The sequence below is a fragment of the Thamnophis elegans genome, chromosome 1, assembly GCF_009769535.1.
Source record: "Thamnophis elegans isolate rThaEle1 chromosome 1, rThaEle1.pri, whole genome shotgun sequence".
Classification (NCBI taxonomy): Eukaryota; Metazoa; Chordata; class Lepidosauria; order Squamata; family Colubridae; genus Thamnophis; species Thamnophis elegans.
In genome coordinates this window covers 185268101-185292994 of record NC_045541.1, presented here as the reverse complement: position 1 = coordinate 185292994, position 24894 = coordinate 185268101, and the positions used below count along the sequence as shown (strand labels likewise).

Here is a 24894-nt window from a genome sequence, read left to right as displayed (position 1 = left end):
AGGGTATAACGATGGTGAGGAGTATGGTGGATTTTGGTCGTGTCAAAGGGGAATCGTGAAAAAACTTCCAAGGACATGGAAAAGAGGAGAGTAAAAAAACCACAGCACCTGCCCTTTGGAACCTTATTCCCCCTGAGCTGAGACAGGCCCCCAACTCTTGGTCTTCTGGAAAACCCCGAAGACACAGCTTTGCAGCTATTCTTGGGAAACTGGCCATGTTGGTAGACAGCCTAACAGGTAGTCCTCAACTTACAGCAGTTCACTTAGCACCCAAAGTTACAACAGCCCTGAAAAAAGCGACTTATGACCCTTTTTCACACTTCCGACCAATGCACCATCTTCGTGGTCAAGTGATTTATACTTGGATGCTTGACCACTGATTCACATTTATGACAGTTGCAGTGTCCTGGAGTCATGTGATCCCTTTCTGTGACCTGATAAGCAAAGTCATTGAGGAAACCAAATTCACTTAACAACCATGTTGCTAATTTATCAACCACATTGATTCACTTAAGAAATGCTGCAAGCAAAGTTGTAAAATGGGGCAAAACTCACAACAAATTTCTCAATTCAATTGTGGTAAGTTGAGGACTACCTGTAGTTATATTTTTTAGAATGGAATGGTTCTTTGCTGCAGATTTTCTTTTAATGTTTAATAGTTTTAATGGTTTTTGCAGGTTTCTCTCTCTTTGTATTGCTTGTTTTAACTGTAAGCCTCCCAGAGTTGCAGCAGTGAGATCGTCGACTTTGGAAATTTAATGTGAATGAATAAATTAAAACAATTGTAGGCAGGGAAAGGATCAGTTCTATATGAAAATAGCAATTTCAGTTTAAATTCAAAATTGGCATAAAGGGCTAAACAAGAAGTCTCTAGCAGAGTGAATTGATATTAAAAATAGGTGTAATAAAATGATTTTGGAATAATCTAAATGGGAATGCTGGAAAGAATATTGTATGCTCACTCCCATATTTGGGCATACCAGGGGTTGTGACACTATATATATCTAGTGTCCCATTTGCCATCTTCAGGCTGGTGTTTTCGGCTTCGTGCTTTTGCGAGTAAGGCGTGGTTGGAGCTGTCCTCTTTGTATAAATCTTGGTGTGTGTGTGTGGAGTGCTGGCTTTGTTGCTGTAAGTGGATTGATTGGCTGTGTGGTTGCATCCTGATTGGTAGATGGAGTTGATGTGTGTAGATTGGTCCGCTGTTTCGTATCATCCTGTGTGGCTGAGGTGCTGGCTGTGTGTCTGTTGTTCTTTTGTGTTGTAATGACCTGGGTTGTGGGTGGGGTTGATTTGTTGACTAGGGCTGGTTTCCAGATGTCTGGTAGGTGGGAGGTATCATCACTTTAACTCATGTTGTGGGGGTGTTTCTCTATTTCGATGGCTTCCATAATTATTCTCTTGTTGAAGTGTTCTGTTTTGGAGATTAATTTGGTTCCATCAAAATCAATTTCATGTCCTGTTGCTGGAAAAGAGAGGAAGTTTTTTCTTCTTTTCTGACTGCGTTCTTGTGTACTGTGATGCGTGCATTTATTCTCCTATTAGTTTGTCCAATGTATGTGGCTGGGCAGATTTTGCATGGTATTTCATAGACTCCTTGGTTTTCTAGCTGGATCTTGTCTTTCTTAAGATGTTTTATATACCTGCATGTATATACATATATACATATATGTGTGTGTGTGTTTTCATAGATTTCCATGGATGTAGGTATGTTGGTCTTGTTGTATTCGAGTCTTTTCCTTTGTAAGATTGAGATTGTCTTGGCAACATTTCGGCGAGGTCTCACTCGCCATCCTCAGGCCGGTGTTTTTGGCTTAAAGCGTGGCCGGTTCAGCAGCAGCAAGTTCAAACATTTCAACCATTTAAGACTCCACCTCAACATCAAGAAAACCGAGAACTTAGAGACTGTCACCACCTCTGGAGAAAACCTAAAATTGGCAAGAACACACTAATATGTTATGTGGCAGACAAGTGCCAACTGGTGTTAAATCTAAGATTTACAAGACAACCATCTGCCCTGTATGGCACTGAATGCAGGGCAGCAACAACCGGGACCGAAAGCTCCCTCCATGCCATGGAAATGCGAATGCCGTTGCGTCTTCGGCATCTCCCTTCTTGACCACATCACAAATGACACCACTCTACAACATTTTGGTGTGGCACCAATTATTGAGAAGATGAGAGAAGGCCGGCTCCGCTGGTATGGACATGTCTTGAGGGCAGCACCTTCCACTGTGCCAAGGCTGCCTACCAACTAGAAGTCAATGGATGGGATCCTCGCAGGCGCCCAAAACAGAGATGGCAAGATACCATCAACAAAGATGTTCAAGACTCGAGCCTGCACCGTGGAGATGCAGCTGACCATGCAAAGTGGCACTCAGTGATCTGAAAAGTGGACCCTGCACTTCCGGGAATGCGCTAGGAAGAAGAAGAAGTAGAGATTGAGCTTGGCTTCGCTTCTGTTAGGTGTGCTCAATTTAACTTCTGACTGGACAATTTGCATGGCAAATTTATGCAAATGATGTACATTAGAAGTTAATGGATGCATGGATTGGCTCGCAAATGGCTCATTAAAACAAAATTTAGCTTTGTATAGACCTTAAATTATGTGCAGACAACAGGCATAGTAACCATGAATTGATGATGAGTATCTGCCATATAGTCAACTATCAATGGTATTTTAAAGATACTGTCAAGAAATGTGCTGCAGATTAGCAATTGGTAGAACATCAATGAAGACTTTGGAATAGATACTAAACAACCTGTGCCATGCTGAGTCCTCATTTCAGAGATATATCCTTAAATAAAAAAAAGAAACAGAATGACCCTGGACGGGCAAAAATGCATCGGGAGCAGGGGCAATTTTGACTTCCTGCTGGCTTCCCCAGTGAGTTTCCTTGTAGGCATCTGCCAGGGAACATTGGAAATTCTTCCTCCCGCCCTCCCTTGCTGTCACCCTGTCATATCTTCTTCCACACCTTCCTCAAATTCCTGCTGGCTTCCCCATTCCCTTTGCTCGTGGGAAACTTGCAGCGAGAAAGTTAGTGGGGAAGCCAGTAGGAAGTTACAAGTCCAAGGTCAGCAGGAAGGCAAGTGGCTCCTGTTAGGTGGGGTAGGGAGCAAGGGGGTGCAGGACAGGAAGAGTATGTGGAGCGCATGAGAGGTGCCGCGCTGTTCCCTTAAACACCCATTGACTTTGGAGACCAAAAGATGGTTGGTTATCTTTCTTGCACCCATGTTCTGGACACATCAGAAACCACTACCCTGTGTAAATTCTGCAAAACAACTGTAAAATAAGTAATCTAAAAACAACCTTCAGGGTAATTCTAAGCAAGTCATTTCTGAGGAAGAACATTTGGGAAGGAAGCACATAGGTTGGCAGTAGTTGACATAAGTGTTACAAAGGGCCATCTTTGGGAAGCATTGAGCTGGCGACTTCGATCGGTGTTTTAGCAAGATAAAATGGGGACTTCAACTTTCAGAATTCCCCAGCCAGCATGTTTGCGAAATACTTTCTGCCTGTTACTTCTTATTCTGCCCAGGTGCTTTGGAGAATAAGCTAGAACAGAGCAGAATAATGGAGTTGGAAGAGACCTTGGAGGTCTTCTAGTCCAACCCCCTGCTCAAGCAGGAGACTAGACCATTACAGACAAATGGTTATCTAACCTCTTCTTAAAAACTTCCAGTGTTGGAGCACCCACAACTTCTGGAGGCAAGTTCTTCCATTGATTAATTGTTGTAATCGTCAGGAAATTTCTCCTTAGTTCTAGTTTGCTTCTCTCCTTGACTAGCTTGCATCCATTGCTTCTTGTCCTACCCTCAGGTGCTTTGGAGACCCAGATGAATACATTATTTAGCTTGGGATGGGAGCACACTGAATAAGAATACTGAATAAGAATAAGTTGATCATTTCTATCTCTCTGCTGATTATCTTTTTCAAGTTACTCCTGATAGAATATGCTGACAAACCATGCATGTATGTTCTTGGGAGTATAAAACATGAAGAAATATATAAATTGTCTGGTGTATTTCAAACCCAATGGATTTTCAGAATGTTGGGACTCCTTCTGTTGCTATTTTATGTATGTACGTATGTATGAATGAATGATTAAGCTAAAAATGTGATCGACCTTATTGTATTTCAGATTGACATTTTGAAAGAAGATACCAAAGGTTAGACAGTTTAGCGTTGTGATTTTTTAAAAATAGTTTTTGTTTTGCCAATAGGTCCATTCTTGAGTCTTCTGAAGAGAATTTAAAAAAAAAAATCATTGAAACATACATTTTTTAAAAGTAAATATGGTATAGTGGCTGAATAGAATAGGGTTAAACAGGAATAATTTCTTTGTTCGAAATCTGAGTTTCTGTTACAGATAGACAGCATTCTTAAACATTGCTTTTTCTTTTTTATTGGATTATTCTTAATAAAACTGCACATTATTACTTTTAGCGGTCAGGCTATAATAGGCAGTGTTATTAAAGATGAACTTTCTGTGTAATTATTATGTGGAAATAATAATCCAGACTTAAAAAAAAATTCAACTGCGGAAGAGAGCTACAGTTCCCCTTGCTGAAAGGCCTTTTCTGTTTAACTTAGGCATATATTTTGTCCACTGTCACCCCCAGTGAAATTTACTTCCTTTTTTCTCACCACTGGCCATGAAACAAGCTTTTGTCCCTGGGAAAATTTATGTCAATTAGCATTGGTTCCCTAGTGTACGTGTACGGAATGGAAAGGGCAGGGTATGACTCCCACCGTGGTATTATTTCCAGAATAAATTGGAACACATTCTTGCTGAAAGTTCTTGTTTAAACCCTTCGGCCTTACTCCTCCTCTCTCTCTCTCTCTGTCTCTGTCTGTCTGTCTCTCTGTAAATAGCAGTTTAGTGACCGGTCCCCTAGGAAGATTCTATGGGCTAGTTCAAAATCATTGTGTTTGCTAGCAGTTTTGCTGAAAATGTCCTCCATAGACAGACATTTGTGCTAAATTGTGATGTCATTCAAGTGTATCCAGAGGAAGAAGGAAGAATCTGCTTTTGAGCAGGCACTTGTGTGGCTGGCACACACAGATCAAGCTAGTTGTAGGCTGGGCATTGTTCTGAGGCCAGAGTTGTGTTTGGGCATCTGTTGTTGAATGTCTAGAGCAGCTGGCAACTATAAGACCTGTGGACTTCAACTTCCGGAGGGAGGGAAGGAAGGAAGGGTCTTGGTGGCATAGTGGTCAGAATGCAGTATTGCCAGCTAACTCACTGTGAGCCTTCCGTCCTTCCTCTGGAGGACAGTAAAAGGAGGGCCCAGATTGTTGGGGGAAATTCACTGATTCTGTGAGACGCTTAGGACTGTAAAAGCACTCTGAAGCGGTCTATAAGTCTAAGGGTTAAGGCTAAGTGCTATTATAAATATGCGTGTGGGATGGGCAGCTTTCGAGAGCCCTGTTTCGACTTCATTTTGCCTTCTCTCTGCAGCATAAAAACACAGAATCGAGCCCTGCGCTTGCCTTTTAACAGGTTTCATCTCTCGTGAAGATGTCTAATGGTTATGAGGATCACATGGCTGACGACTGCAGGGACGATATCGGAAGGACAAACTTAATCGTCAACTACCTTCCTCAGAACATGACCCAGGACGAGTTACGGAGCCTGTTTAGCAGCATAGGGGAGGTTGAATCCGCCAAGCTTATCCGCGACAAAGTGGCAGGTAAATTATTCCTCTTTTTTTTTTTTTTAACTTACGATGACGATTGAGCCCAACATTTCTGTCGCTAAGCGAAACAGTGGCTAAGTAAACGTTGCCCTATCTCACGACTTTACTTACCACCATTGTTAAGAGAATCACTGCCTTTGTTAAACTAGTAACATGGTTATTCAGACATATTTCTGGTTCCCTCATTGCTTGTCACAAAGTTGCAGAAGGGGCCGCGTGACCCCGGAGCATTGCAACCGTCGTAAATACGTGTCAATTGACAAGCCTTTGAATTTTGGTCACATGACCATGAGCGTGCTGAATGGCCGGCCGTAAGTGTGAAAAATGGCTCGTAAGTCATCTTTTTCAGTGCCACTGTAACTTTGAGCGATCACTGAATAAACTGTTGTAAGTCAAGGAGTCTCTTTTCGTGGTCTACTGAAATCTTGCTTGTCAATGAGACAGAACAGTTTATTTATTTTTGCTAAGGAAAAAAAACACCTTTGTACCTTCGGTGCAAAATGACAATTCAACAGTTAATTTGAATCCTTTACCTACAAACTGGTGTCAGCGTTGATGTGTGTGTGTGTGTGTGGCTAAAAGTGATGACCTGTCACGCCTCCTGATTTCTGACACAGTTGTTGAAGAATGGATCTGAACATTCTGAGGTGGTTGGGTTTTTTTTTAAGATCCAGGGAATGGTGGTGCCAGTCCCCTTGTATCTTAAATCACACTGACTGCTACTGGATGGCCGCCCACTTTTAAAACTTTGTAATAACTTTCAAAAGAAGCCCATGCTTATAAGTAAAAGGACTTTCCTGAAACAGTGATGCTGTGATCTACTAAAGCTTTGATTGGTCTTGAAAGTGCTTTTTCCACCTTTGCCATCCCTAGGGCACGGGTGGATTTAATCCCGTTATAGGGATCACTGGAGAAGCAGAAGCTTTTGAAATAAATAAATATCAGATCCACAACTATACAAAGGAGAAGCTTACCTGCATGCTTGGGTACATCCCAATCTCCAGAGTGAACATGTAGCCATTTACAAGGGGTCCTTGGTGCCCTCTGAGCATGGTCGTTTTCTCCCAGACGTTTCATGATCCAAACTAGGTAACATCATCATAGTTTACTTGGACTTCATTAAGGCATTTGATAAGGTAGAGTAGACCATAACCTACTACTAGATAAAATAGAAGAATGTGGGTTGGACAGCATCACCACCAGATGGATTCGTAACTGGCTGACCAACCGCACTCAACGTGTAGTCCTCAATGGAACTGCATCTACATGGAGGGAAGCATGCAGTGGAGTACCCCAAGACTCTGTTTTAGGCCCAGGACTCTTCAACATCTTCATCAGTGATTTGGATGAGGGAATAAATGGGGAACTCATCAAATTTGCAGATGACACGAAGCTGGCAGGAATAGCCAACACTCCAGAACACAGGCTCAAGATACAGAAGGATCTTGACAAACTTGAACATTGGGCACTATCTAATAAAATGAAATTCAATGGTGGAAAGAGTTAAGGTTCTACATTTAGGCAAGGAAAACAAAATGCACAGGTACAGTATAGGTGGTACCTTGCTCAATAGTAGTAGCTGTGAGAGGGATCTTGGAGTCCTAGTGGACAACCATTGAAAAAGGAGCCAGCCGTGGGCAGCAGCTGTCAAAAAAGCCAACACAGTTCTAGGCTGCATCAACAGAGGGAGAGAATCAAGATCACGTGAAGGGTTAATACCACTTTACAAGGCCTTGGTAAGGCCACACTTGGAATCCTGCATTCCGTTTTGGTCTCCACGATGTAGAAAAGATGTGGAGACTCTAGAAAGAGTGCAGAGAAGAGCAACAAAGATGATTAGGGGACTGGAGACTAAAACATGAAGAACAGTTGCAGGAACTGGGAATGTCTAGTTTAATGAAAAGAAAAACTAGGGGAGACATGATAGCAGTCTTCTCAGGGGTTGCCACAAAGAAGAGGGAGTCAAGCTATTCTGCAAGGCACGTGAGGGTAGAACAAGAAACAATGGATGGAAGCTAAACAAGGAGAGAAGCAACTTAGAACTGAGGAGGAATTTCCTGACAGTTAGAACAATTAACCAGTGGAACAGAAGTTGCCTCCAGAAGTAGCAATAGCAATAGCAGTTAGACTTATATACCGCTTCATAGGGCTTTCAGCCCTCTCTTAAGTGGTTTACAGAGTCAGCATATCGCCCCCACAGTCTGGGTTCTCATTTCACCCACCTTGGAAGGAGTTAACCTTGAGCTGGTGAGATTTGAACCGCTGAACTGCAGATAGCAGTCAACTAAAGTGGCCTGCAGTACTGCACCCTAACCACTGCGCCACCTCGGCTCTTTGTGTGAATGCCCTCAACACTGGAAGAAGATGTTGGATAGCCATTTGTCTGGAACGCTATAGGGTTTCCTGCCTAGGCAGGGGGTTGGACAAGAAGACCTCCAAGGTCCCTTCCAACTCTGCTGTTGTATTATTGTATCAATACTACTAACACTAGCACTGATGATGTTACCTAGTCGGGTCACGAAATGTGTGTGAGAAAACCACCAAGCTCACAGGGCACCAAGGATGGCTCAACCCTGAGCTACAAATATTCTCCTTTATTGACACCTTCATAGGCTTCATATTTATATTTTCCTTTATAAAACCCATTTTCTTTTAAAATGTGGAATCTTCATTTCAGAGAATGATGGAAGGGTGGGGTTGCTTATGAAAAGAATTTTTAAAAGAGCCTTTCCCCCTACAGGACACAGCTTGGGTTATGGTTTTGTGAATTATGTGACCGCGAAAGACGCCGAAAGAGCCATAAACACGCTGAACGGCCTGAGACTCCAGTCTAAAACTATCAAGGTAAAAATGTCTGTAATGATGGCTAGGCTTACAACCCTTCCTCCTCCTCCTCCTCCTCCTCCTCCTCCTCCTCCTCCTCGGCTGGGCGATGGCTGTCCTTCTTTCTTCTGAGCAGTGGGCAGCCCTAAGCTTCTCCTGCCCCATGAAGGTGGCCGGGTCTCTCTCCTCCTGGGGTCCCAATGCCCAAAGGGCAGTTGGGCAGAATTTCACGGGGAGAAAGCCTCAGCTGTTGATGTGGTTTTAGTGTGAAGGAATATATTAAGGCCAGAGGTTCATCCTCCAGATAAGTGATGGAGATGGAGATGACATTACCTGTCCTTGCTCTTTAGTGAATTCTGCCCTGGGGAGGCCAGTTTCCCCATGTGAGACATTTGTGTGCCTGGAAGAAGAAATGTCTCTCCTTCGATAGTAGTTGGCATTTGATAGAAGATCTTTATTTTTTTAAAAAAAAATAGGGGCTGGTTGTTAAGACATCTTAGTAATGGTTTTGTCCAGCTTTCCATAGCTGACACATTTCAGATATATTCCTCCCTCCCTCCTTCCCTTTTTTTCTGCATCCATCCATCTTTTTCACTCTCTTCATTTTCCTCCCTTCCTTCTTTCCTTTTTTCCTTTTTTCTTGTATCAATCTATCCAGGCATCTTTTTCCTTCTCTTCATTTTCCTCCTTCCCTCCCTCCCTTTTTCATCCATCCATCTATTCCTTCTTCCCTCCCTCCCTCTCTGCCCCTGAGCAGCTCGACAGCTTTCATGGCACAAAGGGAGGTAAAAATTAAAAGAATAGAATATTTTATATCCCTAAGCATAATAAGGTAGCCAAGGTTCTCCCCTGGCTGTCAGTGTACGTCTGCGAGTTGGGTTTGGCTTTCTTCCTTCTCTGCCTCGTGGCTCCCGGGGGATGGCGCAGACCCTCCCTCGGAGAGTCAGGAAGGAGGCGGCCTCCGGCCTGAGCAATCCAGCTGCCCTGGCTTTGCCACTGGCATCATCTGGCCGCCAGCCACACCCCTATGAATGAGCTCCTTGTCCCCTTCAAAGCTGGCATTCTTCAGCTCTAGGAAGCCCAACTAGGGACATTGGGATACTTCATGGAGTTACAGGTTTGTGAGTTAAGCTGTCCTTGCAGAGGGCTGGTCTTTAGCTTTACCGCTTAGCGCATGGTTACAAATTGTTCAGCGTCTCATTATGTGGGAAGCCTCAGGCTGGTGTAGGCTGGCCTAGTAGGTGATTCCAGCAGGTGCCAGCTCCCCCCCCCCCCCCGGGTCTGCTGTCGAGAAGAGCCAGAGCATTTTGCTCTACCAGGTAAATCGCATATGAAAAAGAAAGCGGCTTTCCCCATTTGTGTCTGTTTTATCTGCTCTTGGGCTTGGGAAAACAATTTTATTTGTGGCGAAAAATGAGGATTCGAACCCTTTTGGCGAGTAAAAGCACAAACCTCAGCACAATTTCTTTGTCTTGCTTGTGGCAGCTGTGGAGATTCTCAGTCATCCAAGGCACCCTTACCTGAAATGTGCTTTTTTCAAAATTCTGGGGGGTTTTTTCCTAAGAGGAAGAAGATGACATTTCACTTCCCATCCAAGAAGCTTCATCCGTTCTGACCGGATGATAGGGATGGAAGGAGTTAGTTCTGACAATGGTAAAGAACTGATGAAGCTTTTTGGATGAGAAGCGAACCCCCTTCTTCTTTGAGGGAAAAAAACCCAGTCCAGTCTCCTTTTGAAAAAGCACCTTGGAGACAGATAGAAGGGAAGAAAATATTGGAATGAAGAGTAGAGTAAAATATTGGAATGAAGAGTAGAGTAGAAGAGAACATTGGAATGAAGAATAGAATAGAATAGAGTTGGAAGGGACCTTGGAGGTCTTCTAGTCCAACCCGCTGCTTAGGCAGGAAACCATATACCATGCCAGACAAGTGGTTGTCCAGTCCCTTGGATAAGCTATTTGGATCATTTATTGATTTGAAAGAATGTTTTGCAGGCATGAACCAGGTATGTTTACCAAATCCCAGAAATGTCTCCGGGTGTTTCAGCTGTACGAATTCACCGTGTGCTTTCCATTTCTTTCTCTCTTGCAAAGGTGTCGTACGCTCGGCCAAGCTCTGAGGTGATTAAGGATGCAAACTTATACATAAGTGGGCTGCCACGGACAATGACACAGAAGGACGTTGAAGACATGTTTTCACGGTTCGGACGCATTATCAACTCGCGTGTACTGGTTGATCAGACTACAGGTATGTGGGCTAGAAGCCGTGCCGTCTCCCATCCGCTCGGCTGGCTGCAGATCTACTTCAGAAATTGGGCGGGGAGGGGGAGAGGCTCATCCCACAGCAGTGTTTCTAAAACCTGGCCATTTTAAGAGGGGAGGGCTTCAGCTCCCAGAATTCCCCAGCTAGGGGGATTGAAATTTGTCCCTCTTAAATTGGCCAAGTTGGAAAACGTTAATTTAAATAGCAATAGCACTTTAGACATATACCACTTCACAGTGCTTTTATGATCTTCTCTAAGCGGTTTACAGAGTCTTGCTCCTTCCTTCCTTCCTTCCTTCCTTCCCACTTAAGACTTCTATACCACTTCACAGTGCTTTTACAGCCCTCTTTTTTATTAGCAGATTTTTTAAAAAATTTTTCCCTTCCACAACACCTTACAGTCATTATATCAACATTGTTATGTCATCATACCTGTACATGTGTATAATATTTTGCTTCTATATTTACACACCTTTAAGCACAGTTCTTTATATATTTATATATATTGTTTTTTGGCTTAATTAATTTTATTCTTGTTTTGCAGCCATTTGTACCAATTGTTCCAAATTTCATAATATTCCAACTCTTCTTTATCTTTGAATTTCAGTGTTAATTTGTCCATCTCTGCTCAATCCAAAGTGTTTTTTATCACTAATTCGTCCGAGGGGGCATTATTTTGTTTTCAGCATTGGGCAAATGCTATTCTAGCTGTAGTTAACAGATGTGTTAATATGTACTTAATTTTCTTTGTATACAGCCCTCTCTTAAGTGGTTTACAGGGCCAACAATCGGGGTCCTCATTTTAGCCACCTCGGAAGGCAGGCAGGCAGGCAGGCAGGCAGGCAGGCAGGAAATGGATCCTTCACATATATATATTTCTTCTCTCCCTTTGACTTCCAGGCTTATCCCGTGGGGTTGCTTTCATTCGGTTCGACAAGAGATCGGAAGCCGAGGAAGCCATTTCAAACTTCAACGGCCACAAGCCACCGGGCTCCTCCGAACCCATCACGGTGAAGTTCGCAGCCAACCCAAACCAGAACAAAAACGTGGCCCTCCTGTCACAGCTCTACCACTCCCCAGCTAGACGGTTTGGGGGGCCTGTCCATCACCAGGCCCAGAGATTCAGGTAGGTTAGGAAGAACGAAATAATCCAGAGGTCTGTACTATTCTTCCCTCTCTCCCTCCCTCCCTCTCTTTCTCTCTCTCTTCTCTCTCTCTCTCTCCCTCTGCTTTTTCTGCTCTTTGTTTTTTTATTTTTGTTTTTTGAAGTCATTGCTGTTCATTCTCAGACACAGCATCTTCCAATAGATAAGTCAGCAGAAGGAGAGAGAAAAAAACAACAACACCTGCCTTAAATAAATATTCCCCCCTCCCCACAATGTTAGGGCTAATTCTGGGTGATGAGTTTGTGTTCCAATGGCTTGATTTGCAAAAAGCCCCGTTTTTGAGGGAGGGGATGCTGCTGGTTTTCCCTCCCCCTCCCCCCTGCGCCCCAGCCCGGTTATCCGAATGGGTTAATTTAAATAGCATGGCATCAATCCTGTTATTAATTCCACCGTAGCTCCTTAGGTTTCCCCCCCCAGAGAACATTGTGAAGGGATGGCAATATCAGTCTTATGTAACATTTGTATTTAGTGATTTCTGCTTTTTTAACTTTAACCAACTCTCTCCCGATATTTCTTGACAGTTCACGTGGAACTCATCAGCTCGGTCCCAATTGCACCTCCAACTTCTTCCACTAGATTTTTAAGCGCATTCTGTATAATTTTAGAAAGCTCTGAAACAGTTTTCTTTCATACTTAATGGCAGTGGAGTGTTTTTGACCCCCAAATGAATATGTACCCCTCCCCTCCCCCAAGTATGTCAGTAATCATTGTGGATGTCCATATCTGTTCTTATTATTATTATTATTACTATTATTATTATTTTTCCCTTCTTTTTATCTTCTGTTCTCTCAAGATTATTTTTTATTCTTCTCACTTTCTTTCTCTTTTTTTCCTCATAAGAGTTTCATTTAAATAGAGAATTAAAAAGCCCTTCAGATCCTCTTTCCCCTATTAATAAAGATTGAAAATTTGTCTGTCTGATCTGATGCTTCCTAACAGTGTGTTTAAAAATACGAGATTTTAAACTTTCTGGAACAACAAAAAAAAAAATGGTGACATGGTATTCATTGCAAAAATTGGTTTTTCAAATTGCGTGAGTCCAGCACTTAAAAACCCACTCTCTCTCCCCCCCTCCCAAGCCTAAAATAGCCAGAGCCATTATATTAAGGGGTTCCCGTTATTGGTCCCCCCCTTTTTTTTCTTCTTTAAAAAACCCTTCCTTACACTGCTTTTCTGACTTAAAAAATAATTGCTTCAAGTGGTTTATAGAACTGGGGGGGGGGGAAGCAAATTATAAACTAGTTAAAAGTCACGGCATAGTTCAGCAAGTCACAAAAACTGAAAACCATTAAATAGACCCAGATGTTAAAGCCGCGAATGAACCCCCAGGTTCTGACAAGCTGTGCTTGACAGTGGCGTTTGCAAGGGAATAAAGATCTGTCGAGGTCTTCTAAGATTCTCAGATTTGTATATTTTTGCCTTTGTGGACAAGTATCTGAATAAGAGCCCCAAAAGGTGTGTGCAACAAATGCTTGCGTGCGTGTGGAACCCACCCTGTGTGACTTTATTAGAAAGTGAAAGGACCAATCTGCTCAGCTTTTGCTAATGAAAAGCACACAGTTCTCCCTCCCTCCCTCCCTTCTTTGCCATGGTTGGACAAGGCCCAATAATTGTAAATCAGCAGGAGGATTTAAACCAAGCGGGTCATAGAGTTATTTACATATTTTCCAATTCCCTCCCTTCCCTTCCCCTCTTTCTCCTTCCTTCTTTCTTTCCAGCTTATCTCTCCTTCGCACGTCCCTCCCTTCCCTCCCTCCCTCCCTCCCCCTTTTCTTCCTTTCCTTCCTTCCTCCCTTTTTCCTCCCTTCCTCCCTTCCTCCCTCCCTCTTTCTCCTTCCTTCTTTCCTTCTAACCTATATCTCTCTTGTCCCTTTTTTCCTCCCTCCCTTGAATTTGGCTTACAGCCCACTCTTATTTTCCACCCCGCACCATCTTCTTCATTTTTTTTTTAACCACAGAGAGAAAAGATTCCTAGTTGGCAGAGAAATGTATAGAAAGGGGGGGGGGGTGTAACGTTTGAAACAGGCTGATTTACGGTCTTTCGTGAGTTATTTTGATTTTAAAAATAGAATGGAGCGATGGCGTGCATCTTATTTGCTTGCCCCCCTACTGCATAATCCATCCTTCTAAACTCAGTTCTGGATTAAAAAAAAACAACCACAGGGTTTTATGCATGCCAGTTTGTCAAAGCATGTACATTCTCAAATCGTCCTTTTTTTACAGCTGCGCCCCCCTCTCCCCAAAATAATAATAATTAAGACCTTATTCTATCCACCCAATATGCAGTTTTGCAGAAGTATTTTTAAAATTGCCCTGCAAATGCCAATGATTTTATCCCTCAACTCTCCAGTTCGATAGCAGATTAGAGTGAGAATGCCCATAGGGTTTTCTTTCCAATTGTAAAGTCCGATTCACATAAAAGTATTAAAAGTATTTATTGCCCCTACGTGCTTCCCATATTAATTCCAGATTAGTTTTAGAAGTTTTATTATTGTTTTCAGTCTTGTAAAGAACTCCTGCATTGGCTGCCTCCCCCTCTCATAGGCCAGATGGTGGCTAGCTCTTTCCTGGATAACCCAGGAAGAGAATGAGCATATCAAACTCCTACCTGGCCTGCTACAGGCTCCCCCCCCCTTTCTAAAACATCTTTTTAAGGATTTCTAGCATCTTTTTCCTACTCCACTCCCGCATACTGGCGAGACTGGGAAGGGGAGAAAACTACTTTTTCATTGCTAATCCTCAACCGGTAAAACCATAAAGTCACTACTACAATATTTCCCTAAACTCCTTAGTGGGATGAGAATAATAAACTGAAGATTACATTTTTGGCCTCCCGAAATCCTGTCGCCTTCGCAAAAATGGACATGCAGAGGGTTTGGGAGGCCTGCAAAGATCTCCCGGGGGCTGGGGAGGGGGAAAAAGGGGCCATTTTTACCCCCGCAGCCCCCAGGAGCACTTTACAAATCTCCCAAAGCCTATGCATGCCCAGTTTTTTGCAAAAAAACGGGCCCGTTTTTGCTCATCCCCCCCCACCCCCACCAGTCCCCAGGAGCACTTTGCAGGCCTCTCAAACATCTGTGTGTCCTGTTTTTCACAAAAAAATGAGGCATGCAGAGGGTTTGGGAAGCCTGCAGAGTGCAAAACTATTTTTTTTAAATGTAGCTTTTCAAAATTTTGGTGTGTCTTATATTCCGGTGCCTCTTATAGTCTGAAAAATACAGTAGTTAAATGCCATCTCTAATGATTCCTCCTGTTGAGAATAATAATCAAGTCGGTAACAATTAGAATTTTAATCGATTGCTCTCGGAAAACTTGTGTTAGAACAGAAATGAGAATTGCCACCTAGCTGCCATTTAATTAGCAGCTCGTAGTTTTAAAAGCAAATCGAAGTTGGTAGCTGGTTCGTCCCTTAAGGACGTAATAACAGTAGTTATTGAGAAATAATTGTAGTTTGAAACATGGCATTACAAATTCCATAGCAAAAGCTATGGTGCTTGTCTCATTTAGCACATCCCTTCTTTCTTGAAAGTCCTGTTCATATCCTCTTCCATTCCCCTTTCATGATTTTATATGGATAACTGACCCTTTTTAATTCCCTACGCTGTGTGTGTGTGTGTGTGTGTGTGTGTGTGTGTGTGTGTACACACACACACACACATATACATATACATATATATATATATACATATATACTTGTAAACTCCATCCCTATCCTGAAAACGGCCCTCTGTTTAATTTACTGCTTCTCTGCTTTTGGATATCCTATTCCACTCTTAATGTGCTTTTTTTTTCTGTTTTGTTTTTCCTCACTTTTCAAGTCTCCTCACTCATCTCCATGCAATCAATCTTAACTGTAAAATTCCTTCTAGAGAGTTCCTTCCCGTGGGGGGAAAAAAAAACCTTGCATGTCTTTTAAAAAAAGTTGCCCGCCTCCGGAAAGTTGTGTGGCATCAGATGGGTTTCTTTTAGAATTCTTGTCTTGGAATTCTTGTCACTTGTTAAATAAATAATGTGCTTCTATCTGCCTGTACTTGGCTTCTTCCGTGTAAGGTGAGAGTAACCCCTGCCCCCCCCGCCCCCGCCTCCTCCAGGTTAAGTGATATGGTTTGAAGGATCCTGAACGACCTGTACACTTGCAGTTAAGTCTCTCTTGGTTAGTGTCCATCCCCCCCCCCCAAAAAAAAAAAAAAACTTGCAATCTTAAGATGATGAAGGACTTCCAACTCCCACAATGGTCGCTTGGGAATTGAAGTCCACCCATCTTAAAGTTTCCAAGATAGAGAAACACAAAGCAGTGTGGGGTCAGCTTTTTGGGGGGTGGGGGGTGGGGTGGTCTAGCTTGAAAGCCTCCCCGAGCTGGCTGAATTGGGAAGGATGTACGTGTGAATCCTTAGCCCCCTGGGACTCCGAGTCTTAGGGAGACATGGCCATCTCTCTTCCCCTCGTTCCACTAAGAACAATTGGCTGCTGTCGGTGTCATGAAAAGTCAAGATGAACCCCTAAATAGGACGTGGAAGAGAGGCCATCGGGGAGAGGAGAAGGGAGTGAACCAGGCAGCCTTCCTTCTCTGCAATTTTCCAGAACCCCATGGTTGGGGGGGGGGGGGGAAACGGACTGACCTTCATAGATGGTCACCTTGCGTAGGCCTGCTGCCCCTTGAATGACCATTCAGTCGGACAATTTAAGCATGCCGGCTCCCCCCCCTAAGCGGAGAGAGAAGGCAGCCTGTGGATTCCCCAGGGAAAAATGGAGGTTCATCTCAGATCAGTAGCGGCTAGCCGCTCGGCTACTGGCCCTCATCCCCCAGGCATTATTTTATCCGTCAGAAAAGCAGTCTCTTCCTCCCTCAACAGAAGGTTTCCCCCTATACCCCCCCCCCCTTACAAACCTTCCCGGGTCTCTGAGTTTGAGATTCTGCCCCATCGCAGTCCTCTCGAGGGGAGAAAGCAGTGCTGCGACACCTTCGTTCTCCTAGAGCAGCAGGAGGGGGAAATGACAATCTGGGCTTGGGGGCAGTGGGCAGAATCCTTGATGGCCCACGCAGCGTCCTGGGAACGGCTCCTCCTTTGGGGGGGTGGGGGGGTGTTTAGGATTGGGTGGGATTTCTGTGGGGTGAGGGGGTGGGAAGGAAGGAGGGGGCCCCATGCCTGGTCTTCCAGCACCTCTCTCTGCTTACCAGCCCTCCCTGCCTCTCTCATCTCCCGCCGAGCGCTTTGAACCCAAATCCCGCCCGGCTCAGACACCTGTCCTTTCCAGCCAAGGCCCCCGAAGGAAGCCAACTCTGCAACTCTGCCCCGTCCGTGCTCCTCTGCCCTGAGGATCCGAATGCAGGATGCCTGGTCTCCACCTTTATCCTTCCTGGTAGTTCATCTCCGCCTTCACAGTCTCTCTTTAAGCCTTGCTGGTGGGCAAGTAGCAGAGAAAAGGCACCAGAGAGAGCTTAGCCTTGTTTAACCTGGAGTAGATCCCACTTTGCCAGGTGCTAGGAAGGGCTGGGGTCACAGCCCCGACGGGTCTCCTAGCGGAGTGAGGGACGCCTCTTTCTTTCTTTCTTTTTCTTTTGGATAACTCATTTTGTTTTCCACCTCCCCCCCCCCCCCGATAGGAATTGGGATTGAGCAGCATCTTACCTAATTTCCCCCACTCCTGATCTAGAAAGAGAGGGACGCCACCTCTGCGGCTGTGGTCTTTTGTTGCAAGAAGTGACACGAGGCAAATTTAATACCTGTATTATGAAAGAAACCCACAAGGGTGGCCTAGAGATGGAGCTCTCACCCCACAATCAGGAGGCTGGCAGTTCGATCCTAGGTAGAGGCAGATATTTCTTCCTCTCTGGGCACGATTTGGATATTATCTGCTGAACAAAACTCCGCATTGGGGACAGGAAAGGCATCCGGCCAGTTGCCCAAACTCCATCATTAAAAGATGGTGATGATGATGAAAAAGAGCTGTGGGATTTTTTGTGTGTGGCTTCCTTTCATATTACTTATATTAAACCAGCCTAACTTAGCTAGAACCCCCCCCCCCCAAAAAAAAAAAATCAGCAGTGGCCCTCCTTGCTGGGAAAAGCTCCTCCTTCCTTAGTGTGTAAGTTGTGACTCAAACCACAACTGCTGCTGATTTCCTCTCTCTCTCTCTCAGCTTTCTGGCCACAGCCTGCCTCTCTACTTTCCTGCCCCCCTTTCCCGCCCACCCCCTCATTTCCGTGTTCTTCAGCAAATGGGAGATGGGGGCAGCGCTCCTCCACGCATCTGGCGGAGTGGAAACTAGCCTAGGAAGGTTTGACCCAGCATTGGTTCCCCTTATCCACCCCCCATGCCACCCCCCCCCCCCCCCCCAATGGTGCCCTGCTTGCTTCTCTTTTAACTTAACGGTCCTGCCCCTGGCAGGGAGACGAGAGAGACGCCCTTGGATGGACCCCCTGTTTAGATGACCACCGGGTTTCCCCCCTCCAAACCCCCACCGCCCCCCCCCCCCCGGTGTTTTTTTTATAAAAAAAAAAATCTGAGTTTTTTGCTTGATTGAACTGACTTCTTTTTTTTGTTTTGTTTTTTGTTTTGTTTACATGAACTATTGTGTGCTTTTTATTTGCTAGGTTCTCTCCCATGGGTGTAGATCACATGAGTGGGCTTTCTGGTGTAAATGTCCCAGGAAACTCCTCTTCGGGCTGGTGTATCTTCATCTACAACCTCGGCCAAGATGCCGATGAGGGAATCCTCTGGCAGATGTTTGGCCCCTTTGGCGCGGTGACTAATGTGAAAGTCATCCGTGACTTCAACACCAACAAGTGTAAAGGCTTTGGCTTTGTGACAATGACAAACTATGAAGACGCCGCCATGGCCATAGCGAGTCTTAACGGCTACCGGCTGGGGGACAAAATCTTACAGGTTTCCTTCAAAACCAACAAGTCCCACAAATAACTTCGCTCTCGTGGCTTTTTTTTTTTTTCTTCCCTTCCCCCTTTCTTTTTTTTTTTTTTTTTTTTTTTTTTTTTTTGTATGGAATAGAGATAATTGAGTGACGAAAAAAGTTTGAGCCTTTTTTTTTTTTTTTTTTGTTAGTGTACCACTCATTTCCTTTTTTTTTTGCGTGCGCGCCAATTTCCCCGAAGTTGTTTGTCATTAGCCTCAACGAAAAGTTTGGAAAGGAAAAACAAAGGGGGTTTTTTAATACTCTGGGATGCCACCGACATGTTCAAATGTTTTTGGGTTTTTAAAAGTACCGTAATGGTTCTTTTTTTTTTTTTTTTAAAGTTCCTTTCGAAGTAAGTCCTGTTTGCGAACTCCCCTTTGGACACCCCACCCCCCAAAAAAGTCTCAATGGACGAACCCATTTGCACCTGGTGCCAGTGAAACATCTGCTCCCTTAAGAGACTGCTGTTAATGTCACCAAATAGTGTTTGCTAAGGCAGGGCATCAGCCAAAAACCCAGTTAAGGCCAGTTCTCTTAGTTAATAGCAACTTCTCCTTTTGTCAAGAAATTTGTTGGTGAAAAATTTAACTTATTGGTGAAAAATGACAAGTTTGGAGAATATGAAATATCACCCCTGGGTAACAATTTTGACCCCTGTAGGTGAAACCAAAACACCTTTTTAATAGTGTGTTTTCCACCCCCTTGAAAAGCCCAGATTCCATAAAAAGGACCAAAGAGTTTTGAGAAAACTCGGGTAATTTCAGAGTAAAAGAAAGGAAAAATAAAATAAGATACTCCGGTCCCAACATTGCCACTTCCTCCAAATTCTTCGTTCCAATAAACGTGTTTTTGTGCATTTGCCTTCTGGTAAAACAAATGTGGCAAGATTTAACATTCATCTCCTCTCACATATTTTTAGTTGGAATAACCGAGTTCTTAGAATTCTCTTGTGAAGATCTTACAAACATTTGAGCATCATAATTTTTTTTCCTTCCCTTCTAATAATTACTAGGAATTTTTTTTCATGTTTTAATAGTTGACTTTGTTTTGACAAATAGCTTTACATATTTGAAAACGCTCAGCAGAAAGGTACATTAAAACTTGCAAGTTTGAGATTACAACTTTTTTTTTTTTTTTGGTAGACTTAAATGTTTTGATTAATCCCCAACGTTTTCTTCAGGCTGCCTTGAAACTTTTGAGTTCTGTTTTCTGTTAATTTTCTTTTGCTTTTTTGTGTTTTTGTTTGTTTTTACTTTTGCATTTAAGACCAATTAAATTTGATTTGGTTTTGCTGAAATTTTGTTTTGGTTTGTTGTTTTAATTTTTCTCCCCCCCCTCCTGACCATGTTTCACAGGACACCGCCCCCCCAACCTGAACGATGACTTTTCTGAATAAGAATCATTTGGGGATTTTAAAATCAACTGACTGGTATGAGAGCAGGAATTAACACATTTGCAATCGTTTTCAACCCACACGATGAGAGTTAATTGGCCCAGACCAAGTTTACAGCTTAAACTGGATATTCCGTAACATACACAGTTGGCTAGATCTGTAAGAGTTGTTATGAACCAAACCTTTGGGCGAAGAGAAACCTTTATCTAACTCTAAAAACCCGCTTTAAAACTGTGGAAAGCTTTGGGGATCTCTCCTGCTTACGTCGGCTGAGAGGCAGGGCTGATCCCGTTCTGGATCTGCGATGTTTGCAGAAGTACCCTTCTGGCCACATTATCTTTCCATCAGTGCCCACAATCTAGAACTTGGGACACTTACTAAGACTTAAAAGTGTGTTGAAATCTCCCCGGCGGCTGGAATAACACGTCACACACTGTCCTTGCAGGTGAAAGGCCCACCGGTGGAAACGATGACGGTGGGTGGCTTGCCTTCACACAGCACGGCCGTGCGTGTTGAGGGACACACAACCGTTCCTCTTTTTTGTGTGTGTGTGTTGTGTGTGCCTGGAGATGTGGCCCATCCGAAGACTTCTACTCACCAAGCAAAGGCACACTGTGGCTGTGGTGAAACAACACCCCCTCCCTGCCCTCCCCCCAAGACCTCGAGTCTCTTGGGCGTAGAAACGCCATTCCGGGATTCCGGGAATATCCGCTTTGCTATCCCGCTTTCAATTGCACCTTTTTATTTTTTAAGAATTAACCTGTCTTAAGGTGGAGGGATCCGTTTTACAAGCAGGGTTATTTGGTCCCAAGAAGATTATACGCGGACCTATTTGTTTGTTTGTTTATATTTATTAAACTAAATAGATGGTCTCTTTTTTTTTTTTGAGGTCACTGCTGTCTTAAGCTGCCCTCACGTTTCGTGTTAAGTGATTTGTGGCAATAAGTTCAGAAAACCTTGTTTAGAGATGCTGCTTTTTCGTTTTGTGCTTCTTAAATCTTCCTGGACAGCCCTGAGGTGTTGTTTTTTTCTTTTTTTAAAAAAAGTTTGGCGTGTCAGGTTTACTTAACTTGTCTTTTGCAAAGTTGGATTCACAAAATCCCCACCTGGCTTCTTGAGCAAGACGGGTCTTTTCAGCGGCATCCTTTTAAACTCTCTTTCGGTCGAATTAACAGCCTATGAAACCTCGACATTCCAACTGGAACTAACCTGGGATGACCATGTTTTAAAATCTCTCCCCAGTCATTGGGAGTTAACAGGCCACTGCTTCGAACTGCAGTGCATATTTATTTATTTCAGGAGAAATAACCGCTGGCTCCTGAAATAAAATTTCCCCCTTTTTACAGCTTCTATTAATCTTTGTGATCTTTTTCTATTGGATGATTCTTGAACGTAGCGTGAGATCTCTTCTGTTATTTTTTTTTCCCAGTCGTATAAAATGCTCCCTTGGTGTTTTTTGTTTTTTAAAAATGTCCAAAGGAGTCTTGATTACAAATATGTCGATGAAGAGTATTAAGCATTTCTAACCCTCGGACAGAAAGCACTTCTTTTACGGTGCCCATTCACTTCCTTTTATAATTCTCCGTTCTCATTTTAAAGGCAGCTTCCACTGCATGGCCTTGAGGAATTCATTGACGGTGCATTACAGATGTTCATAGAGATCTGTTATCTCTGTGAATGCCAATTGTGGGAATAATCTGCCTTGTCTACTGGAACTTCTTTTTGCTGTCATGGCTAATTTCTCTGCTCCTGGGTTAGCTGCTCAGCTAATCAGTTACATTGGTTTCTCCGGTTTTCATAATAGCAAAATTAAGATTTCTTCAGGCCAATGACAACCGCTAGCATTGGTGTCCGTTCTGCAGGTTTTTAGTATTTCTCCAGCTCTTTGTTATTTGGGTTCGCCAGCCTTGCATCTCCCCTCCGTCTTGCCCCTCTGATCGCTGCCAAATCTTCCCTAATCTGCTTTTCGGAGCTCCGGTTTAGCTCCAGGAGAGGTCGAGGTGGATTCCTGCTAAGATAACGGTATAGGACAAGAACCCATTGAAACATTTTGACAGGGGATTTAAAAGGCCACTCTTCTCGCCACGGAAAATGTCGAAAGCAATGAGATCCTTAAGCGGCAAAAGCAGGAGATCCTGTACCACTCTGGGACCATTCTCTCTTGCTACATTCCTTTTCAAATTCCAATTTTAGTTGGATCATGACTAAAAGAAAAAAAAATCGAAAGGAATTAAGTCAGTTTCTTAAGGGGCTTTTGGGTAAAATGGGTTTGATCGTTTTCTTTTGTCTTGATGTTTCCCTGGTTTCCAAAAGAAATGGAATTTTCTAATAAGATTGCCTTGCTGCCTACTCTCAGCACGGAGTCTGGCTCTTTCAGCAAGCTGGGAAAAAACGGGATATGCCCACAGGATGTATAAAATGAAAATGGATTATTATTCTTTTTGGTTAGTTCGAGGTGACGGTAAGGGAAGAAGTAATCCTTGCTGGTATTGGACAATTCATGGTACCCTACTAAGATATATTCTAGGCTGGAGGCAATCCATGGAAAACTTAGCGTACTCCAGAGAATTGCCAAAGTCTGCTAGGGCGGTGAACAACTCTCTGCTTCATCCAGATACCTTCTTTACGGTTGTGTGCCAAAAAATCTTGACAAAGTTGGCAGGAAAAGGCTATTTACGTGACAAACTTTTCCCCCCCATTTAGCTGTGCAAGCCCTTTTATATGGATTAGTCTTTTTTATCCCCCACGCCCTTCTCCGTTCTTTAAAGCTTTATCCATAAATGTATATTATCTTCTCGATAGGATAGGAGTAGGCTTGAATCTTTTTTTTAAAAAAAAATCGGATTGGATTTTTATTACACTTTTTGTGGGGAGGGAGAAATGATTGCCTACACATTGCAGAAATAATTTTTGCTATTTGTCAGATGTTCCTTCACCCAAATGTTTAATGGATTATAAAATGTGTGCTCTCCTAAGCCAGTACAAGTTTTCCCTTCCTGAGCGAAAAAGGATGATGGCTTTGGTCTGCCAAGTTTTACTCACAATGAGTAAATTTTGCAGTTCTCATACTGACATATCCACTGCTTTGTGAGGCTAAATATCTCCCTTTGGACTAGAAGTAAATTTGCTGAGAGTTATGCATTAAATGTGGGATTGGCAGCAAATTTCATGCTTGCTATAGTTCAGGATGTGTCCTTTCTTAAATAGCCCCCTCCCTCCTCTCCTCTCTCTCATAAGCTAGCCCATCAATTCTCAAAAGAAGCTCCTTTGCATATTTATTTTTTTTAAATGAACAAATGCACCTTATTTTTGTTTTCAAGAGAGTACAGTTCTACATCCTCCCCCCAAATTAAATAAATGTTCTACCAAACATTTAGTTCTTGGCTGTGTTTCTGTGATGACAGCTGTCTCAAAAAAACCTCAACTTAATTCCCTTGAAGGAATAAACTTTTTTCAAGATAATGCGCTTGTGGCAAATTTAGGTCGTCAAAAATCAATTCTTAAAAAAAAATTACACTTGGCGAAATAAAAGTGTGGAGCTTTCTTCTCCCTTGCATTTGAAAGTTCATGGGTTTTCTGATCTGTATCCTATTTCCTTTATATATATATATATATAAATACATATATATATTTAAGAGGGTGTTCGTTGTAATGTACAGGTTATAACAATCAGTGGCTATTTTAGTTCAATTTTTTTAAAGTTTAAAATCCGATACGTTCTACTCTTTGGCTGCTTATTTGTAGCATTCTTGTCTAACGGAGTTTTTCCAGGTTGAGAATAAGTTAGTTGTGTTGTTTCCCCCAGTGCATGGTTTAAAAATAAACAGGAAACAAATCTCGGTGGGGACACCCAGCATCACACAGCGACTAGCTTGTGTTGCATCTGCTCGGAGGCAGATTTGCTGGTATTTTTATGGGAGGTGGGTGGGCTTTCCTTGGGAGGGCAAGATGGGATTTTTTTCAATTATTATTTTTTATGTAGTGTGAACTGAAATTTCTCTTTATTTTTGTCAGGCGGTAGCAAAAAAAACCCATGACAGTATAACTGCCACCACCTCTCTCTCTCTCTCTGCTTAATTGCGTATTGAGTTCTGCAAACAAGTTAACTCTTCCGCAGAGTTTTGCTCTCTTGGTATTTTTTTTGTTTTTGTCGTTCAATTTCAATCACTTTTCACGAGACCCATTTCAGAAGAAATTGAAGGGAAACGTTGAGGCACACTTTCTTTGCTCCACACTTTCTCTCTGGCAGGACCGGTGCCGTCTTACCAAGTGGGAGTTTGGCCGTAGCTTCAGTAGGATACAAACGACAACACCCCCCCCCGCCCTCTCCCCCCCCCCGCCCTTTTAGTCTTGCTTGGCTTCCTTTTTCAACTGATGTTTAACTTTTTCCCCCTCCCCTTTTTTCTTTTTCTTTTTTGTAAAGCCCCCCCGTCTGTGCAACGGAAGGCTTTTATCGGTTTCCCCCCGTACTGTACAGTATATATGCTTAAGATAACTTTTTTTTGTATATTTAGCGTGTTTTTAAGTTATTGATTTTGTTTTATATCAAAAATAATTTATTTTTCAGGTACCACTTTTTTCATTTTAACTTTGTTTTTAACATGGGTTTACTTTAAATAAAGTATGACGCTGCTA

At 43.1% G+C, this 24894-nt stretch overlaps 1 protein-coding gene across 2 annotated transcripts in view; it reads left to right on the top strand.

Moving 5' to 3' along the window:
- Nucleotides 1-24894, top strand: part of ELAVL1 (ELAV like RNA binding protein 1) — a 29390-nt gene extending 4496 nt beyond the window's left edge. For both annotated transcript variants that reach the window (XM_032239021.1, XM_032239014.1), the window contains exons 2-6: nt 5508-5697; nt 8444-8547; nt 10620-10773; nt 11689-11914; nt 18550-24894. In XM_032239021.1, the coding sequence (XP_032094912.1) occupies nt 5526-5697; nt 8444-8547; nt 10620-10773; nt 11689-11914; nt 18550-18874 (981 nt within the window). In that variant the 5' untranslated portion in view covers nt 5508-5525 and the 3' untranslated portion in view covers nt 18875-24894. The remainder of the gene's footprint in view (nt 1-5507; nt 5698-8443; nt 8548-10619; nt 10774-11688; nt 11915-18549) is intronic.